The sequence below is a fragment of the Peromyscus eremicus genome, chromosome 2 (assembly GCF_949786415.1).
Source record: "Peromyscus eremicus chromosome 2, PerEre_H2_v1, whole genome shotgun sequence".
Classification (NCBI taxonomy): Eukaryota; Metazoa; Chordata; class Mammalia; order Rodentia; family Cricetidae; genus Peromyscus; species Peromyscus eremicus.
In genome coordinates this window covers 126,070,807-126,091,484 of record NC_081417.1, presented here as the reverse complement: position 1 = coordinate 126,091,484, position 20,678 = coordinate 126,070,807, and the positions used below count along the sequence as shown (strand labels likewise).

The 20,678-nt window shown below is 44.4% G+C and overlaps 1 protein-coding gene across 8 annotated transcripts in view; it reads right to left on the bottom strand.

The window, feature by feature from the left end:
* The window catches only part of LOC131903881 (BEN domain-containing protein 5), a 1,181,880-nt gene that overhangs the window by 47,209 nt on the left and 1,113,993 nt on the right, over window positions 1-20,678 (bottom strand). For all 8 annotated transcript variants that reach the window (XM_059254709.1, XM_059254708.1, XM_059254710.1 and 5 more), the window contains 2 exons: window positions 5,409-5,561; window positions 3,295-3,457 (listed from right to left, as the gene is read on the bottom strand). In XM_059254709.1, the coding sequence (XP_059110692.1) occupies window positions 3,295-3,457; window positions 5,409-5,561 (316 nt within the window). The remainder of the gene's footprint in view (window positions 1-3,294; window positions 3,458-5,408; window positions 5,562-20,678) is intronic.

Here is a 20,678-nt window from a genome sequence, read left to right as displayed (position 1 = left end):
GGCTTGTGCTTCCCTGGTCAGTTCCAGGCTCCTCTTCTCCCCTAACTGACAAGCAGGGTGGCTCTAGGAGCTGGAAGTTGATGCAGTCTCTCCATTCACCACTGACTCCTTCCAGTCCCTAGCTCCTGTGAACACTAATGCAGGTCCTGCATCTCTTCGGTCCCATATTTAAATATCCTGTGGCCATCACCCATCACCTAGTATTGACCTGAAGCATCTCTCACATGGATTCTCCTAACAACCTCCCACTGCATGTCTCTGCCTTCGGTGCAGCCAGGGTGACATCCCACTATTTACAAAACATCTCTGGTGCTTCATTATCTATTATTTAAGTTCAGATTCCTTTCAGCCTGTGAATCTAGACTTCTCTCCTGTATCTGAAGGCCTTGCCCAAACCAGACAAGTTATACTCTTGCTATACATGCGTACTTTTCCTCCTCGCCTCTCTGCATGCCATGTTCTCCCTTCAGTAACACACTCCAGTCCCACTGGACTAATATTAAAGCATAGTTTAGATAAGCCTTTCATGAGGAAGACTTCTTTGACTCTCAAGATCATCTTGAGTTCTCCCTCATTTCCTGTAAAGACGTTTTTAATTACTGCTACCCTATATCTGGAACCTGACCTGACCCTTAGCTGGAACTCTGCGCATGCTCACACACACACACACACACACACACACACACACACACAAACACACACACTCTCACACTCACATACACTTTCACACTTAAACATTCACAATGTCACTCACACATACACACTCACATACACTCACCTCCACACACTTACTTACTCATATTTATACACACTTATACACACAAACACACACACACACACACACACACACACACACACACACACACACCCCATTATCATTATTAGCAGGAGGAGCAGTATTGGCTTTTGAAAGAGATTCTTGTAAACTATCTTGGAATTTGTTTTGTAGCTCAGGCTAGCCTCAAACTCATGATCCTCCTGTCTTTGTCTCCCAAGTGCTAGGATTACAAGTGTGTGCTACCATGCTGACTTTTAAATGTTAAGTGTCCCATACCCTTCCAGAATTCCTCTATCACTAAGCTTATCATGTATATTATAATTATCTCTTCTCTTTCCTGTCTCCCCAAGTAGAAGGAAAGCCTAGAGTACTCCTTTTTTTTTCCAATATTTTACCCCAGGTTCTAGGTTTGATTCCTGGTACACACTAATATGTATTTATTTTTGGTGAAGGAGAATTGAGTGTTAAGGGACAGAAACTCTGAGCTGACAATGGGTGTTTTACTAAAATAAAATTTCTATCAGCAAATCATGCCAGAAGTTCAGAGAAAGGTGGGAGAATCCATAAAATTGGGCATCAGCAAGCAATGACAAACCAACCAATTGCAGCATCCTCCAGAGAGACCTGTGTCTCATGTGAAATGGGTTTAGAATCCCCTTTAATTCATATGCTCACATTTCTAAAACATTCCCATTAGCTCCCTTGCCACAATACTGTAGGAGAGCAAAGCACATGTGGTGTGAAAATGACCTTCACATGTCCTAAAGAGACAGAGGATCACACCGTATGATGTGTTGGCGGCAAGGGGAGGGTATCAAGGGGCAGTTTAACCCCCTTGGCATTTAAGAGATGGCCATACTTTGGGAAGCCATGGCTCCTCTGCCTCATTGGCCTTGCTGAGCCAGAAGATACTGTATCACATTTTTAGATGATGGTCTCAGTCTTGGAGACTGTAGGGAGAACACTCAGTTCTTGTCATGATCTCTCTAAGGTTCTACGGCATCTGAAACACTGATCTACCACCTACCTGGCCTATTCCTTGCTAGCCTCTCCCTCTGAAGCTATCACCCTGGCCTCTCAAGTTCCCAGAAATGTAACTGGGTCCCACTAAAGCTTCAGTAGGCTGGGTCTAAAGTCATGCCACTAACATAAGAGATTTCCCCACACAGCTTACGATAGGAACTCCATGACTATTCACCAAGAGTTACAGAAGGCTAATGTGAGCACTTTAATTTGGGGAAGGGATAGTTTGCACATGGAGTGAATGGGCCTTCAATATCTATGGGTTCTGCATCTAAAGATTCAACTAGCCAAAGGTAGAAAATAGTTTAAAAAACTGAGTCTGTACTGACCATGTACAGACAATTTTCTGTCATTATTCCCCAAACAATACAGTATAACAATGATTTACACAGCATTTACAGTGCATTGGATATTATACTATCTAGGGGTGATTTAAAACAGATATTAAGGCCAGGCATGGTAGTCCAGTATTTAATCTCAGTACTTGGGAGGCAGAGGCAGGTGAATCGCTGTAAGTTCTAGGTCAGCCATGTCTACGTAGTGAGTTGAGGATAGGCAGAACTACATAGAGACCTTGCCTCAAAAAACTAATGCATGTATACCTTGAAGGACACAGGAGGATGGCTGTGGAATAAATGCAAATACTATAACACTATACATAAGGGACTAGAATACCAGAGGACTTCAGTTTCCCAACCATCTTGGCACATTGAGGGCCAACTGTATACAGAATTTATCCTCTCCTTATCCTTTTTCAAGCCTTCTCAACTATACTTCTTTCTCAGATAAAACTACAAGTTTAGAAACGAGAAATGAATCAATTTAAAACTCAAAGGATAAGCGTTAACAGGTTCTACCAGAATCTGCTACAGACCCAATAATGTGAGTTTGAAATAAGCTAAAATTCGTGAATACATTTCCTTTTAAAAAAGAAGAAGTCGAGCAAGGTGAAAAGTAACTCAAGTGTTCACCATGATGAACTTAAGAGAAATTTTGGGGAAACTAGGGGGAAAAGCACTTGTCAAAGGCAGAGGGTTGGGGTGGGTAGGCCAGGGGGGTTAGAAGAAGAGAGAAAAGCGGCTGGGAAGGAGAAAAAGAAGAGTAAGTAAGGGAGTGGGGAGGGGTAATAAGTAGGGAGAGAAAAGCATGTGATTATAGAGGAATGACAGGTAAGAGGAGTGGGGGAAGAGGAAAGAAAGTGTGAGTAGAGAAAAGAGAAAGTGTGGGAGGAGCAAAGAGAAAGACAAGCACAGCAGAAACAGTGGGAAGGCCATGGGTCCGGGGACCTAAGGAAGACTTGGAGCCTGGAAGCGGCAGTTGAGAAGATGTCTATGTTCCATATGAAGGGTGTATGAAGGTCAGAGACACTGCCAATAGAACCTGCCACATTCATCCTCACCAAACTCCTGACCCGCCTCGTAAATCCTTCCAGATTTGGTGTTCTCGGCTAGACAAATGCTGATCTAGGGATAGCAGAGACATGACAAGGATACAGGCCTCTTCAGTGTAGGGCACAGCAGCTGTAGTACCCCCAATGATGTAACTGTAGAAGGAAACCTCCAGGGTGTAGCAGTATGAAGTGTGATCCAGGAGTCCGCCAAGGAATCGACGGCCAGTTCCTGCTTTCACAGCATCCCGGTTGAAGGATGTGCTAGTCTGTGAAAGAGAAAGTTGGGAAGAGAGAGAATCAGACTTGGATGCCCCACACCAGCTTTTAGATGTTGAGCAAGTCTTACAACACCTCCAGTTCTCAGTTTCATCATCTGAAAAGTGGGATCTGCTTCACCATCTCAGTTATTATGAGGACTGATTAGTCAACAAATGTAACTGAATGAAAGTATCCATCAGGGTTCTTGGGGCACAGCTACCAGTAGGAATCTGAGTGGGGCTGGTAGAGGAGTGAAAAGCAGACAGGAGGCAAGAAGAAACTCTAATATGATCATAATCAGAATGAAATATTCAACTTGATGATACTGTTCCCTAGGTAGTATTGTGTTTTAGCTTCAAAGGAACCCATTTAAGTAGGCAGGTGTTCATGTTTCATCATTCTACAGATGAGGAATCTGAGATTCACAGCTGTACAAGTGAGTTAAACAGTACAGATGTGAAGTCAGGACTAAGTGGTTCCAGGGATCCCTGTGTTCTCCACCTCACTAGAGAGAACTGAACTCATGGCCAACATGAGCTAGGGAGATTATGTATGCTCCTTTTGTAAGACACCGGCAGCACCCATCAGGGTGAGCAAAGAGAGGGGTAAGCAGGCCAGACTTGGGTCTTCTATTCAGAAACACAAGTTCTGCTTCCCCACTATTCGACAGCTGTCAGTTTGTCCTTTGGATGTACCTCAGTTTCCTTTTCTGTATAGTATAGACGAAGGAAACCATGAAAAAGTTACAGGTTCTACAGTGCAAAAGCCTTGGAGTCTATGAGGTAATTCTTGAGACTCAGAGCAGTGACAGGAATGGGCCCAGGACAGATGACCTTGATGGCAGTCCAGAGCTCCCAAGGAGGCTGAGATACAGAAACATCACCGGGACCCAAAACATGGCCTAGATGATGTCTGGTCTGTAGATCCAGGAACCCTCACTCCTGTGGGCACCTCTGAGATCCATGGCACACCTTTCAAAGAACTGGAGGCTGCCAAGACTGTACAGGTTCCTACAGAAACAAATGGCTGTTTTTGTTCCATAGCTTGCAGGTGGACAGGTACCCATTTGATTCTGCTACCTAAATTCTAGATGACTTGAGAGTAGATGCTCAACTTTTCTGGTCCATAGGTTTCTCTTGGATATACAAAAAAAAGGACTGTGCTTAACAACCCCCAATTCCTTTCTTGGTCTGCCATCCAAAGATTCTGTAATTCAAAGTGCATCTTACCACACAGAGAAATTCATCATCCTCACTAATGTCCAGCCTGAAGCAATGAGCAGGTGAGTTTTCAGCTCATCAACTTCAAAAATTGCCGTGACCTCTGTGGGCCTCTTCCCGACTGGCCACATGGCAGTAACAAGGCCCAGAGATTTAGTATCGAAACAAAGGAAAAATGAGCAAAATCATCCACATGTCTCAACAGTGCGTGCTGATGTCCCTCCTCATCTTTTCTCCCTGCTCTTTTTTTTTAATATTGCTTTGTGCTACAAAATTTCTAACTGCCCCCTCCTGGCCCATCCCACCCACCTTGCATGTCTTGGGAGGTTGTCGAGGTCTTTTCTGCCTGCAAGGGACATTCATATCTATAGCTGCACATGTTTGCCTAGGAAGCTGTGGTGCAGGCAGGATAAAAAGAGATATACCCACCAATTACTGTCAAAGAAATTGGGGCCAAGAAAGTCATGGAAGATGAGAATGGTGGGTATATAATCCCTTGAGCAGACACATTGTTCTCCTGCTGCAAGCACTGGGACAAATGAAAACAGACTAGTGGCTAGGCATGAAAGAGGAAGACCACTTGATGAGTTTCTTTGCCTTGTTAATGCTGAAGTCAGACTCACTAAACAAACACTAGGTGACCGGACAGGCCAAATGAAAACGAACCTGAAGAAGGCGAGAAAGGTGTGATGGGAAGAGATGCAGAAGCATCCTAGCTAACTGAGACCTTTTGACTTACATAGGAGAAGTCCTCTGCATTCTGGCAAAGGAGCTTTGGAAAAATGGATTGCCTTTGGAACCGTTCCTCATCCTCAAAGATATTGCCATACATGAAGCCATTCATCATGGTGGAGTGGGCGTGGATGTCAATATAGAACTCCAGGCTTGTTTTCTGTTGAAAGAAAGGATAACAAATGAGAAGGCTAGGACTGCAGAGCCGCCGTAAAGGAAGCCACACTGCACACACCCTTTTCAGCTGGCCCTTTGCATCGACAGACTTGGCAGCTAATTGCAATGTGATTGGAGGGCAGGAGACAGGCGAGAATCGATTTCTATTCATTTTAAACTAATGTGTCCTCAGTGTCAGAAAGTGCTACTGGTAGCATGTCCTTTAGAGGTCTCAGAGAAAGGAGGGGTTTGTTGCATTTTTAACTAAATTTCTTACATAGAACATGATTAGACATTATGAGAAGTTTTTTATATGATAAATAAGAAATATCTTCCAGGAAATTATTGTATTGACATTGGGCATTTGTGCAATTTTGTCTAAACTTCCATTTCTAGCTGGGAGCCTGGTGTAAATTGTGCTCCCACTGTGACCGTTAGGATTTAAAACAAAACAAAACAAAAACCCAACTTTTTTCTTTTATTTTAAGGTTATAACTACATCATTTCTCCCCTCCTCCTTCCCTCCAAGTCCTCCCCTATACTTCTCCTTGCTTTCTTTCAAATTCATGTTCTCTTTTTTCATTAGTTGTTATTACATGCATGTATGTGTGTGTATTAGTGTGTTCTTCCCTAGGGAAGACAATTTCTCCTACTCTACAACTCTTTAGCTGCCTGTAGATCTTCATCTAGGATTAAAGCCTTGTGAGCTTTGCCCCTGTCCACTTCGGCATGTCTGTTGTTGTTCTTGTTCAGCTCATGTTTAGGCAGTCATGTTGGTGACACTTTATGGGTGTAGCTTCTGACATTGCAGGGAGAGAGAGTCTCACAGCAAACTCCCTGATCCTCTGGCTCGTAAAATCTTTCCATTCCCTCTTCTGCAACGATCCCTGAGCATTAGGTGCTGGAATGTTTTATAGGTGTATCTATCCATCAGGACTCCATAACTCTGCATTTTGATTGATTGTAGTTTTCTATACTAGTCTCCATCTGTTGTAAAGAGAAGTGTCTTTGATGAGGGCGGGGTAAGGACTCCACTTTTCTGCGGGTCTAGGGTAAATACTTAGAATGTATTTTGGAAGTGGTGGCTATAGTGACTTCACTAGCCCTGGGTAGTTGGCTAGGGGATATTTTTAATCTGAAGAATATGTATTTTGATTCTAACCTCAGGGTTATACTAGGAAGCAAACATAGTAGTAGCACTTGCCCTCACTTTGTGCATCTCTAAGGCATGTTAGGCTCCAGCCTAGAAGTTTTACACATCGAGTGTTAATTAGCTCTTTCATTTAACCTTTTCTCATGATGTCACATCTTTCCCCAATAACAAACAAACAAACAACAAAAAACAGTTCATGGCAAGGGAGACTTTGTAATCTGTAAATGACATTGCTGAGACTTTCTCTGCTTGCATAATTAAGACACTTCCTAGCTTGATGTGATATTATTTATTAAATTCCCTGAAGATGGAGAGTTGTCTATAAAGGGTTTAGTGCCTGTAAGTTGCAGGATGCTCAGAACTGTTGGCAGAATGATGGTACAAAAGACACCAGGAGATGACACCAGACACCACAACAGACTGGCAGAAACAGGAGGACTTTTAGGACATTAGATCTTCAGTGTCTCTCACATATAATGATTCTCCTCTTTTTACATGTCAACTAAATGTATCACACACACACACACACACACACACACACACACACACACACACACACACACCAATTCTCCTGAGATTAACAAAGCCCTAAATATGAAGAAGATTTGCGTGAGCTCACAGAATAACTGGGACCTGACAAAATTGACTTGTCCTCTGTGACCAACACTTGCCAAGCCTGGTCACCTAACCATCTTTGTTCTGCTTTATAGACCTGGGAAAGAAGAAAAGTCCACATGTGGGAGGATTCTCCCTTCTTGGGACACTTTCAAATGAAGTTACAGCCAAATAAAATCCATGTTGCTTCTAGAATGTGAGCTTGATGACTGTCATTTCATTTGCCTCAGAGTTGGAGCGAAGAATTATGTCTTGCTGAGCTCCTGGTTCTCTGGGTAGCATACACTGTCTTCTGAGGGCAACAAGATGCAGTTCTCTGTGTGATATTAAACTCATCATTTTTGGCTTTGGAGGAGGAATACACAATGATCCAACAGGAGCCCATAAAAGTCATCTTTGCAATTTTATTTTCTTCGATTGTCTGTCTTTTCCTCTGAGCTTTTGATGAGCTGCAGAGGAAAGGAAGAGGTAGAGAGATGACTTGAGAAACGTGTGAGGAAAAACTGCAATTTATAGCTCTGACTGCCAGAGACAGAAAGGCCTTGGAAATCAGGCCCTCTGACCTCTCTCCAATCAGCCCTGAGTAGGGAGGAGGCTTGTGCAAGGCTGGCTGGCAAGCTGGTGATGGAGTAAGAATTAGAGCCAAGCCCTACTGACAACCACTTGGGTATGGCATTAGTTGTCTCTCAAATCTGGCATTCTCACACCAGGTGGCTAATATGACTTCACTTTAAATTACCAGCAGGTGAATTTTAATTGATTGACACATATGGTTCCGAAGTTAAGAGGCATGACATAATTTACAGTGGAAATTACCCCTTCCACTCCATCCGGCAATCATACAGTTTTGCTGTCAGGTTGGCATGTACTCTTCCAGAGACAGTTTGTATATAAACAAGGAAATAGTGTCCCCACTCCAAAATGGTAATACCCTAATCATACTGTTCAGATCTGATCCCCTTTTTTAAAATTCTTCTATGTCTTGGGAGTAACTTTTTCTCAACAAATAGTTGTTTCATTCTTTTTGACAGCTCATTAACTCCCTACCTGATAGACATTTAAGGGGTTTCTGATCTTTTCCTGCTACTAGCTGTGTTTTGGTGATGGACTTTGCACATACAGAAGTTTATACAGATGCGATTATATACTGGATTCATAGAAATGGAATCACTAAGATCCTATGTACATCTGAAATTCTGACAAATCCTGACAGGCTCCTTTAGAAGGGCCAGTACCCTCCCAACAGTGTATCAGCACCTCATCACCTTGACAACATGGGTGCAATTTTACTTTTGAAATATTCCACTTGTGATGGGTGGGAAATGATATCTAAGATTAGTTTTAATGTGAATTTCTGTTAGTGCAATTATCTTTTATTATCTAGTTAAACTTCTTTTCATATATGTAAAAACTATTTGCATTTTCTGTGAAACGACTGTTCATTTTCTTTGCCCATTTTAGGATTGAGTTACTAGGCTCTGTCGGTCTCTCTCTCTCTGTTTTTACTGACTTATAGAAGCTGTATATTACATAAATTCACCTCTATGTGTTATAAAAATATTTTGTCATATTTTCTTTTCACTTTAATTTGTTTTTACTTTTCTTTTTACTTTTTACTTTGTACATTTAACTTTAAATGTTATTTTTTAAAATGTGATCACATTTATCATCCTTTTCTTTTGGAGTTCCAGACATGACTGCTTTCACTGTTTCTTTTGTTTCCTGTTCCTTTGTTTACCTTTAAGTATTTTCATTTGAAATTAGGTGAGTAGGTTGGTATGACAGAGGAAGGGATAGGGATAGGGATAACTAACACCAAGGATGTTTGAAAAAGCCATATGGAAACCTATTATTCCTTAGGCATCATTCATATATATATATGAATGCATAGACACATGTGTCTATATATGTGTATGAACATGTCTATATTTATAAGTATATATTTATACAAGTGTATGTTTATATATACATGTATATATATACATACATATATATATTCATATAAAGGAGTTTAACTGGAATTATCCAGTGGTAGGTTTGAGATACTCCCCTGAAGTTGTTCATTAGGATAACCTGGAGGCCCCCCAAATAATATAGGCTATTGTCACTATTCTTTGTTGTCCATCAGAACTTGATAGTAAGACCTACTGCTGAAGATACCAAACACTTTGGACAAATGACATGGAGAAATCAAGCTGAAAGCTTCATCCCTGTTGCCTAGCTTTCATGGTACCAGAAAGTGCTACATAGGCTGCTGGAGGAATAAAGTCATCAACTTCTTGCCCAGCTGTGAACACTGTGAACTACAATATGACCAGCACAGCAAGATACATCCACATGTGCAATAGAGGCAGGAATGTTGTGGAGGTGACCACTGCTTTCTGATTGGAATTAAGGTCTACTCCACATAAGGAAATGCATGCAAAGTACTGTTAATTTGGTCAAGAACCCATGGTTGAGGAGCTCACAGTCCCCCAGCTATCAATTATTCTGCTAAATGTCATAGTCTCAAACTTCCTCTGAATTAATATCTACCCCTAAATTATTACAGTTATCAGATCCCTTCAGAGAAATTTCTTTGTGTAGTGAATAGTTGATGATTGAGAAACTCTTAATTGATCAAAATGCAAAGAATAAATGTGTAGAATGCTCAACCACAACATCTATATCAAGACATCTGTATTATTCCAAGCTACCCCCAAGGCTCAGGAACCATTGAGGAAGAGGGGGCAGTAAAACTATAAGAACCAGAGGTTGGGAAGGAGTAGAGCAAAACAGTGTCCTCTGTACTCAGAAATTCCAAACAGCTTGGTTGCCTGCCCAAGACCATAAGAGAACTAGCCAGTCAACATTCTAGCATGGACATGGGTATGCTCAGGACACTCAGGTGAGGCACTACTGATAGTTAATGGCTTCTGGGGGAGTAAGAGTCAGTTTTCTTTAATAGTATAAGTCACCCATGTTCCAATGGATGACTCTACATCCATGAGAGTATGGGCAGCACAAATTGAACTTGGAAGATTATTTTAAAAAATAAGAAAGAGTAGGTGAACAGGTATGGGAGGATCTGGAAGTCATTAGCAGAAAAATCAGGGGTGAATGTGATCAAATATCAAAAGGATGCATGTATGAAATCATTAATAAAATATAGACATAAGTAGAAAATAAATGGTAAATGGATGAGACAGAAAAAGAGACTTCCTTAAACTCATTAGTACTTCTCATTCTTGATTAATGCAAGTCACTTATTGTTTGTACAGCTTCTTGTTTGGATATTGACAGCAGTACTTGTTACTCTATGCCCAATCTAGGTGATAGATAGAACTTCCCAAGAGTTTCTTAGGAGGGGTACAGGTCTGATCCAAATTCTTACCTTCTCTTGCTTGGTCTACTGTTATAATCGCTTCTTAATAGATTCCCTTGCTGTTTTAAAGTGGTCTTTTCATATCCAAACACTTTCACTGCTCTAGCTAAGACTAGTCTACAGTTCTTTATTGCTTCCAGGATAGAGATCAATCTCTTGAATAAGCTTTAAAACTCATGCATGATCTGGTCACTGACTCCAGAATCAGCTCTCTTCATTTTCTATCACACGGAGCTACCTGGAGAACCCTGAACTGCTCAGCTTAACATCTTTATCTCTGAATCCACACACAACCTTCCTCTACCTATATATTGTCCCTATACATGTGTAGTTAACTCTGGCCCAGTCTGGGAATTTAAGGCACAAATTGAACAGATGCTCAACTGTCCTTTATAAGGAAGACATTTGCCATTCTTTCTTGCTAGTCAGTTGAGATTAAATAGGATGTAAGCAACAATGGATACTGCCATGTTGGGGCTGGCCATAAAATTTACATACAAGGCCCAGGACTTCCCTTCTGAAGCACAGGTGAGTGTCCTAGCTTGCCCCAGACCCCATCCCTGGGCACCAGCCACTCCGGGGAAGACCTGCCCAACTTGGCCCCAGGTTCTGGTCCCCGGGCAGGTGCCCTTCTACCACAACCGGGAAGGATCCCCTTCTCCAAGACCCCTGGCAGACCCTGCAGTCTCCACGCCCTGCCCCCACGCCCATCTGCCTGAGCCCCAAGCCTCTTCCTGAGACTTAGAGGCCGGCCCCCAGCTCCCATCTTGCCCAGGACTTCCCTTCTGAAGCACAGGTGAGTGCCCTAGCTTGCCCCCGACCCCATCCCTGGGCACCAGCCACTCCGGGGAAGACCTGCCCAACTTGGGCCCAGGTTCTGGTCCCCGGGCAGGTGCCCTTCTACCACAACCGGGAAGGATCCCCTTCTCCAAGACCCCTGGCAGACCCTGCAGTCTCCACGCCCTGCCCCCACGCCCATCCGCCTGAGCCCCAAGCCTCTTCCTGAGACTTAGAGGCCAGGCCCCCCAGCTCCCATCTTGCCCAGGACTTCCCTTCTGAAGCACAGGTGAGTGCCCTAGCTTGCCCCAGACCCCATCCCTGGGCACCAGCCACTCCGGGGAAGACCTGCCCAACTTGGGCCCAGGTTCTGGTCCCCGGGCAGGTGCCCTTCTATCCCAACCGGGAAAGATCCCCTTCTCCAAGACCCTTGGCAGACCCTGCAGTCTCCACGCCCTACCCCCACGCCCATCTGCCTGAGCCCCAAGCCTCTTCCTGAGACTTAGAGGCCGGCCCCCAGCTCCCATCTTGCCCAGGACTTCCCTTCTGAAGCACAGGTGAGTGCCCTAGCTTGCCCCAGACCCCATCCCTGGGCACCAGCCACTCTGGGGAAGACCTGCCCAACTTGGGCCCAGGTTCTGCTCCCCGGGCAGGTGCCCTTCTAGCCCCACTGGGAAGGATCCCCTTCTCCAAGACCCCTGGCAGACCCTGCAGTCTCCACGCCCTGCCCCCACGCCCATCCGCCTGAGCCCCAAGCCTCTTCCTGAGACTTAGAGGCCAGGCCCCCCAGCTCCCATCTTGCCCAGGACTTCCCTTCTGAAGCACAGGTGAGTGCCCTAGCTTGCCCCGGACCCCATCCCTGGGCACCAGCAACTCCAGGGAAGACCTGCCCAACTTGGCCCCAGGTTCTGGTCCCTGGGCAGGTGCCCTTCTAGCCCCACCGGGAAGGATCTCCTTCTCCAAGACCCCTGGCAGACCCTGCAGTCTCCACGCCCTGCCCCCACGCCCATCTGCCTGAGCCCCAAGCCTCTTCCTGAGACTTAGAGGCCAGGCCCCCCAGCTCCCATCTTGCCCAGGACTTCCCTTCTGAAGCACAGGTGAGTGCCCTAGCTTGCCCCAGACCCCATCCCTGGGCACCAGCCACTCCGGGGAAGACCTGCCCAACTTGGGCCCAGGTTCTGGTCCCCGGGCAGGTGCCCTTCTACCCCAACCGGGAAAGATCCCCTTCTCCAAGACCCCTGGCAGACCCTGCAGTCTCCACGCCCTGCCCCCACGCCCATCTGCCTGAGCCCCAAGCCTCTTCCTGAGACTTAGAGGCCGGCCCCCAGCTCCCATCTTGCCCAGGACTTCCCTTCTGAAGCACAGGTGAGTGCCCTAGCTTGCCCCCGACCCCATCCCTGGGCACCAGCCACTCCGGGGAAGACCTGCCCAACTTGGCCCCAGGTTCTGGTCCCCGGGCAGGTGCCCTTCTACCACAACCGGGAAGGATCCCCTTCTCCAAGACCCCTGGCAGACCCTGCAGTCTCCACGCCCTGCCCCCACGCCCATCTGCCTGAGCCCCAAGCCTCTTCCTGAGACTTAGAGGCCAGCCCCCAGCTCCCATCTTGCCCAGGACTTCCCTTCTGAAGCACAGGTGAGTGTCCTAGCTTGCCCCAGACCCCATCCCTGGGCACCAGCCACTCCGGGGAAGACCTGCCCAACTTGGCCCCAGGTTCTGGTCCCCGGGCAGGTGCCCTTCTACCACAACCGGGAAGGATCCCCTTCTCCAAGACCCCTGGCAGACCCTGCAGTCTCCACGCCCTGCCCCCACGCCCATCTGCCTGAGCCCCAAGCCTCTTCCTGAGACTTAGAGGCCGGCCCCCAGCTCCCATCTTGCCCAGGACTTCCCTTCTGAAGCACAGGTGAGTGCCCTAGCTTGCCCCCGACCCCATCCCTGGGCACCAGCCACTCTGGGGAAGACCTGCCCAACTTGGGCCCAGGTTCTGCTCCCCGGGCAGGTGCCCTTCTAGCCCCACTGGGAAGGATCCCCTTCTCCAAGACCCCTGGCAGACCCTGCAGTCTCCACGCCCTGCCCCCACGCCCATCCGCCTGAGCCCCAAGCCTCTTCCTGAGACTTAGAGGCCAGGCCCCCCAGCTCCCATCTTGCCCAGGACTTCCCTTCTGAAGCACAGGTGAGTGCCCTAGCTTGCCCCGGACCCCATCCCTGGGCACCAGCAACTCCAGGGAAGACCTGCCCAACTTGGCCCCAGGTTCTGGTCCCTGGGCAGGTGCCCTTCTAGCCCCACCGGAAAGGATCTCCTTCTCCAAGACCCCTGGCAGACCCTGCAGTCTCCACGCCCTGCCCCCATGCCCATCCGCCTGAGCCCCAAGCCTCTTCTTGAGACTTAGAGGCTGGCCCCCAGCTCCCATCTTGCCGTGGATTTCCCATCTGGAGGAGAGAGAGAGAGAGAGAGAGAGAGAGAGAGAGAGAGAGAGCACCCATCCTCCCCCGGACTTCCCTTCTGAACAAGAGCTTCCATCCTGTCCCGGACTTCCAATTTGGACAAGAGAGCTCCCATCTGGACAAGAGAGAGAGACTTCCTGAATCTGTCAGCTCTGAACCAAGTGTGCGAATAAGGCCAGGAACGAACCACAAGGAGATGGGCAGACGTCAAGGCAGAAACACATACAACAAAATGAATAGTAATACACCATCACCAGGCCCTAGCCCTCCTCCAACACCTAGACCTGAACATCAGAAATTGGAAGAAGCAGAAGAAAATAGCCTTATGAATGTCATCATGAAGAAGCTAGAGGCTCGTGTAGAGGAAAAGACAAAAAAATGTGAAGAACGCTGTAAACAACTAGAGGAAAGGGCAAACAAATTAGAAGAAATCAATAAAGTCCTGGAAGAGAACAATAAAATACTGAAAGAAAATCAAGAAAAATCAATGAAACAAATGAAGGAAACAGTCCAAGACCTGAAAAGGGAAATAGAAAAAATGAAGAAGACACAAACAGAGGGAATGCTGGAAATAGAAAATCTGAGAAAACGATTGGGAACTTCAGATGCAAGTATAATCAACAGAATGCAAGAGATGGAAGAGAGGATCTCTAGCGTTGAAGATACAATAGAAGAAATGGATTCATCAGTCAAAGAAAACACTAAAGTCAACAAAGTCATGAACCAAAATGTCCAAGAAATTTGGGACACCATGAAAAGACCAAACCTACGAATAATAGGGGTAGAAGAAGGAGAAGAATACCAACTCAAGGGCACAGAAAATATATTCAACAAGATCATAGAAGAAAACTTTCCCAACTTAAAGAAGGAAATGCCTATGAAGATACAGGAAGCCTATAGAACACCAAACAGACTAGACCCCCAAAAAAAGTCCCCTCGCCACATAATAATTAAACAATTAAACGTACAGAATAAAGAAAGAATATTAAGAGCAGCAAAGGAAAAAGGCCAAGTGACATATAAAGGCAAACCTATCAGAATAACACCCGATTTCTCAATGGAGACTTTGAAAGCCAGAAGGTCCTGGACAGATGTAATGCAGACATTAAGAGACCATGGATGTCAGCCTAGACTAATATACCCAGCAAAACTTTCAATCGTCATAGATGGAGTGAACAAGACATTCCATGACAAAGCCAGATTTAAACAATATTTATCCACAAACCCAGCCCTACAGAAAGCACTAGAAGGAAAATTCCAACCTAAGGAAGTCAGATACAACCTCGAAAACACAGGCAATAGATAAAGCCACAGCAGTAGACCCCAACGAAGAAAAGTACACACACATCACCACCAAAAAATAACAGGAATGAACAATCACTGGACATTAATATCCCTCAATATCAATGGACTTAATTCACCTATAAAAAGACATAGGCTTACAGAATGGATACGAAAGCAGGACCCATCTTTCTGCTGCATACAAGAAACACATCTCAAATTCAAAGATAGACACTACCTAAAAATAAAAGGCTGGGAAAAGACTTTCCAATCAAACGGTCTTAAGAAACAAGCGGGTGTAGCCATCCTGATATCCAGCAAAATAGACTTCAAACTAAAATCAATCAAAAGAGATCAAGAAGGGCATTACATACTCATCACAGGAAAGATCCACCAAGATGAAGTCTCAATTCTGAACATTTATGCCCCAAACACAAGGGCACCCACATACGTAAAAGAAACATTATTAAAGCTTAAATCACATATAAAACCCCACACATTAATAGTGGGAGACCTCAACACCCCACTTTCACCACTGGACAGATCCCCCAAATTGAAACTTAACAGAGAAATAAAGGACTTAATTGATGTCATGACTCAAATGGACTTAATCGACATCTACAGAACATTCCATCCTAACAAAAAAGAATATACCTTCTTCTCAGCACCCCATGGAACCTTCTCTAAAATCAACCACATACTTGGTCACAAAGCAAATCTAAACAGATACAAAACAATTAGAATAACCTCCTGTGTTCTATCAGACCACCATGGTCTAAAGTTGGATTTCAACAACAACAAAAACTACAGAAAACCTACAATCTCATGGAAACTGAACAATACTCACCTGAATCACCAATGGGTTAAGGAAGAAATAAAGAAAGAAATTAAAGACTTCCTAGAGATCAACGAAAATGAAGACACCACATATCCAAACCTATGGGACACTATGAAAGCAGTACTAAGAGGGAAATTCATAGCACTAAACGCCCACATAAATAAGCTGGAGAAATCTCACACTAGTGACTTAACAGCACACCTGAAAGTTCTAGAACAGGAAGAAGCAAAGTCTCCCAGGAAAAATAGATGCCAGGAAATTATCAAAGTGAGAGCTGAAATCAATAAAATAGAAACAAAGAGAACAATACAAAAAATTAATGAAACAAAGAGTTGGTTCTTTGAGAAAATCAACAAGATAGACAAGCCCTTATCCAAACTAACCAAAAGACAGAGAGAGAGCATCCAAATCAACAAAATCAGAAATGAAAAGGGGGACATAACAACAGACATTGAGGAAATCCAGAGAATCATCAGGTCATACTTCAAAAACCTCTATTCCACAAAACTGGAAAACCTAAAAGAAATGGATAATTTTCTGGATAGGTACCACATACCTAAATTAAATCAAGACCAGATAAACTATTTAAATAGTCCAATAACCCCTAACGAAATAGAAACAGTCATTAAAAGTCTCCCAACCAAAAAAAGCCCAGGACCAGATGGTTTCAGTGCAGAATTCTACCAGATCTTCAAAGAAGAGTTAATACCAATACTCTCTAAATTGTTCCATACAATAGAAACAGAAGGAACATTACCAAACTCCTTCTATGAGGCTACAATTACCCTGATTCCCAAACCAAACAAGGATACAACAAAGAAAGAGAACTACAGACCGATCTCCCTCATGAACATTGATGCAAAAATACTCAATAAAATACTGGCAAACAGACTCCAAGACCACATCAAAACAATTATCCACCATGATCAAGTAGGATTCATTCCAGGGATGCAAGGATGGTTCAACATACAAAAGTCTGTCAATGTGATACACCATATAAACAAACTCAAAGAAAAAAACCACATGATCATCTCACTAGATGCTGAAAAGGCATTTGACAAAATCCAACACCCCTTCATGATAAAGGTCTTGGAGCGATCAGGAATACAGGGAACATACCTAAACATAATAAAGGCAATTTACAGCAAGCCAACAGCCAACATCAAATTAAATGGAGAGAAACTCAAAGCAATTCCACTAAAATCAGGAACGAGGCAAGGCTGTCCGCTCTCCCCATACTTATTCAATATAGTACTTGAAGTTCTAGCCAGAGCAATAAGACAACATAAGGAGATTAAGGGGATACAAATTGGAAAGGAAGAAGTCAAGCTTTCCCTATTTGCAGATGACATGATAGTATACTTGAGCAACCCCAAAGATTCCACCAAGGAACTGATACAGCTTATAAACACCTTCAGCAACATAGCAGGATACAAGATCAACTCCAAAAAATCAGTAGCCCTCCTATATACAATGGACAAAAAAGCGGAGAAGGAAATCAGAGATACATCACCCTTTACTATAGCCACAAATGACATAAAATACCTTGGGGTAATACTAACCAAGCAAGTGAAGGACCTATATGACAAGAACTTTAAGTCCCTGAAAAAAGAAATTGAAGAAGATGTCAGAAAATGGAAAGATCTCCCATGCTCATGGATAGGCAGAACTAACATAGTAAAAATGGCAATCTTACCAAAAGCAATCTACAGATTCAATGCAATCCCCATCAAAATACCAACACAATTCTTCACAGACCTGGAAAGAATAATACTCAACTTCATATGGAAAAACAAAAAACCCAGGATAGCCAAAAGAATCCTGTACAATAAAACAACCTCTGGAGGCATCACGATCCCTGACTTCAAGCTGTACTATAGAGCTACAGTAATAAAAACAGCTTGGTACTGGCATAAAAACCGACATGTGGACCAATGGAATCGAATTGAAGACCCTGATATTAATCCGCACACCTATGAACAAATAATTTTTGACAAAGAAGCCAAAAGTGCACAATGGAAAAAAGAAAGCATCTTCAACAAATGGTGCTGGCAAAACTGGATATCAACATGTAGAAGGCTGCAAATAGATCCATATCTATCACCGTGCACAAAACTTAAGTCCAAGTGGATCAAGGACCTCAACATAAATCCAGCTACTCTGAACCTGCTAGAAGAGAAAGTAGGAAGTAGTCTTGAACACATTGGCATAGGAGACCACTTTCTAAATAGAACACCAGTAGCACAGACACTGAGAGAAACAATCAATCAATGGGACCTCTTGAAACTGAGAAGCTTTTGTAGGGCAAAGGATACGGTCAACAAAGCAAAGCGACAGCCTACAGAATGGGAAAAGATCTTCACCAATCCCACATCTGACAGAGGACTGATATCCAGAATATATAAGGAACTCAAGAAATTAGACATCAAAATGCCCAACAGTCCAATTAAGAAATGGGCTATAGAACTAAACAGAGAATTCTCAACAGAGGAAACTCAAATGGCTGAAAGACATTTAAGGAATTGCTCAACATCCCTAATCATCAGGGAAATGCAAATCAAAACAACTCTGAGATACCACCTTACGCCTGTCAGAATGGCTAAGATCAAAAACACTGAAGACACCTTATGCTGGAGAGGATGTGGAGCTAGGGGAACTCTCCTCCACTGCTGGTGGGAATGCAAGCTTGTACAACCACTTTGGAAATCAATATGGCGATTTCTTAGAAAATTGGGAATCCATCTCCCCCAAGATCCAGCTATACCACTCTTGGGCATATACCCAAGGAATGCTCAACCACACCACAAGAGCACTTGTTCAGCTATGTTCATATCAGCGTTGTTTGTAATAGCCAGAACATGGAAACAACCTAGATGCCCTTCAACTGAAGAATGGATAAACAAAATGTGGTACATATACACAATGGAATACTACTCAGCAGAGAAAAACAATGACATCATGAGGTTTGCAGACAAATGGATGGATCTAGAAAAAATCATCCTGAGTGAGGTATCCCAGACTCAGAAAGACAAACATGGTATGTACTCACTCATAACAGGATACTAGATGTGGAACAAGGATGACTGGACTGCTACTCACATCACCAGGCAGGCTACCTGGAAAACAGGACCCCAAGAAAGACACAGGGATCGCCCAACGACAGAGAAATGGAATGAGATCTACATGAACAGCCTGGACAGGAGTGGGGGTAGTGAAGGGCGAGGGTCGAGGGAAAGAGAGCTTGGGTGAGTGGGAGATCCCAGCTGGATCAAAAACAGAGAGGGAGAACAAGGAATAGGAGACCATGGTAAATGAAGACCACATGAGAATAGGAAGAAACAAAGTGCTAGAGAGGCCCACAGAAATCCACAAAGATACCCCCACAACAGACTGCTGGCAATGGTCGAGAGATAATCCAAACTGACCTACTCTGGTGATGGGATGGCCAAACACCCTAATTGTCGTGCTAGAAACCTCATCCAACTACTGATGGATCTGGAGGCAGAGATCCATGACTAGGCCCCAGGTGGATCTCTGGGAGTCCAATTAGCGAGAATGAGGAGGGTTTATATGAGAGAGAATTGTTGAGACCAAGGTCGGATAAAGCACAGAGACAAATAGCCAAACAAACGGAAACACATGAAATATGAACCAATGGCTGAGGGGTCACCAACTGGATCAGGCCCTCTGAGTGGGTGAGACAGTTGATTGGCCTGATCTGTTTGGGAGGCATCCAGGCAGTGGGACCGGGTCCTGTGCTCATTGCATGAGTTGGCTGTTTGAAACCTGGGGCCTATGCAGGGTCCCTTGGCTCAGCATGGGAGGAGGGGACTGGACCTACCTGGACTGAGTCCACCAGGTTGATCTCAGTCTGTGGGGAAGGCTTTGCCCTGGAGGAGATTGGAATGGGGGGTGGGCTGGGGGGAAGGTGAGGGGGGGCGGGAGGGGGGAGAACAAGGGAATCTGTGGCTGATATGTAGAACTGAATTGTATTGCAAAATAAAAATTTTAAAAAAAAAAAATTTACATACAATCAACCATATTCTCATCCTTCATGGAATCCACCTGTAAAAATTTTGATATCATAAGAAAAAAGCAGCCTATTGTCAGAGCCTAAAGTAACCCGGGACAAGTCTCCCTCAGTAACTGTGGCTCTTCCCAGTACTTCTCACTCCTCCCCCTACCCTAAACCTTTCAGCACAATGGCTGGGCTTCCCCTCCCCCATCTTTTCTTTCCTGTGTAACTCAGCCATTTTGGCTACAGGCTCTCTTGGGTCCCATGTGTTCTCTTTGTTCCCTCTCCAGATGCCTTCCAGATGCCTCTCTGGCTGTTCTCATCCTCATATCTACAATAAACCTCTCTCCTCAACCAGACCTAGGAGTGGTCATGTCCTCCTTTTCATTTACCTATGTCCCTGAATCAGTACTTACAGATCAGAAGACCTGCATCAGACTATGATGTGAGGCACAAACGAACCTTTAGTATATCAAAACTACTGAGATTTGGGGCTAGCTTTAAAAGATAGTATTATTCATTTTGATTAGTAAAATCTTGGTTTAGAATGCTTTATTTTGCTGAGCATGATAGTGGCACATATCTGTCATCCCAGATACTTAAGAGGCTAAGGTAGCAAGGTCACAAATTTGGGG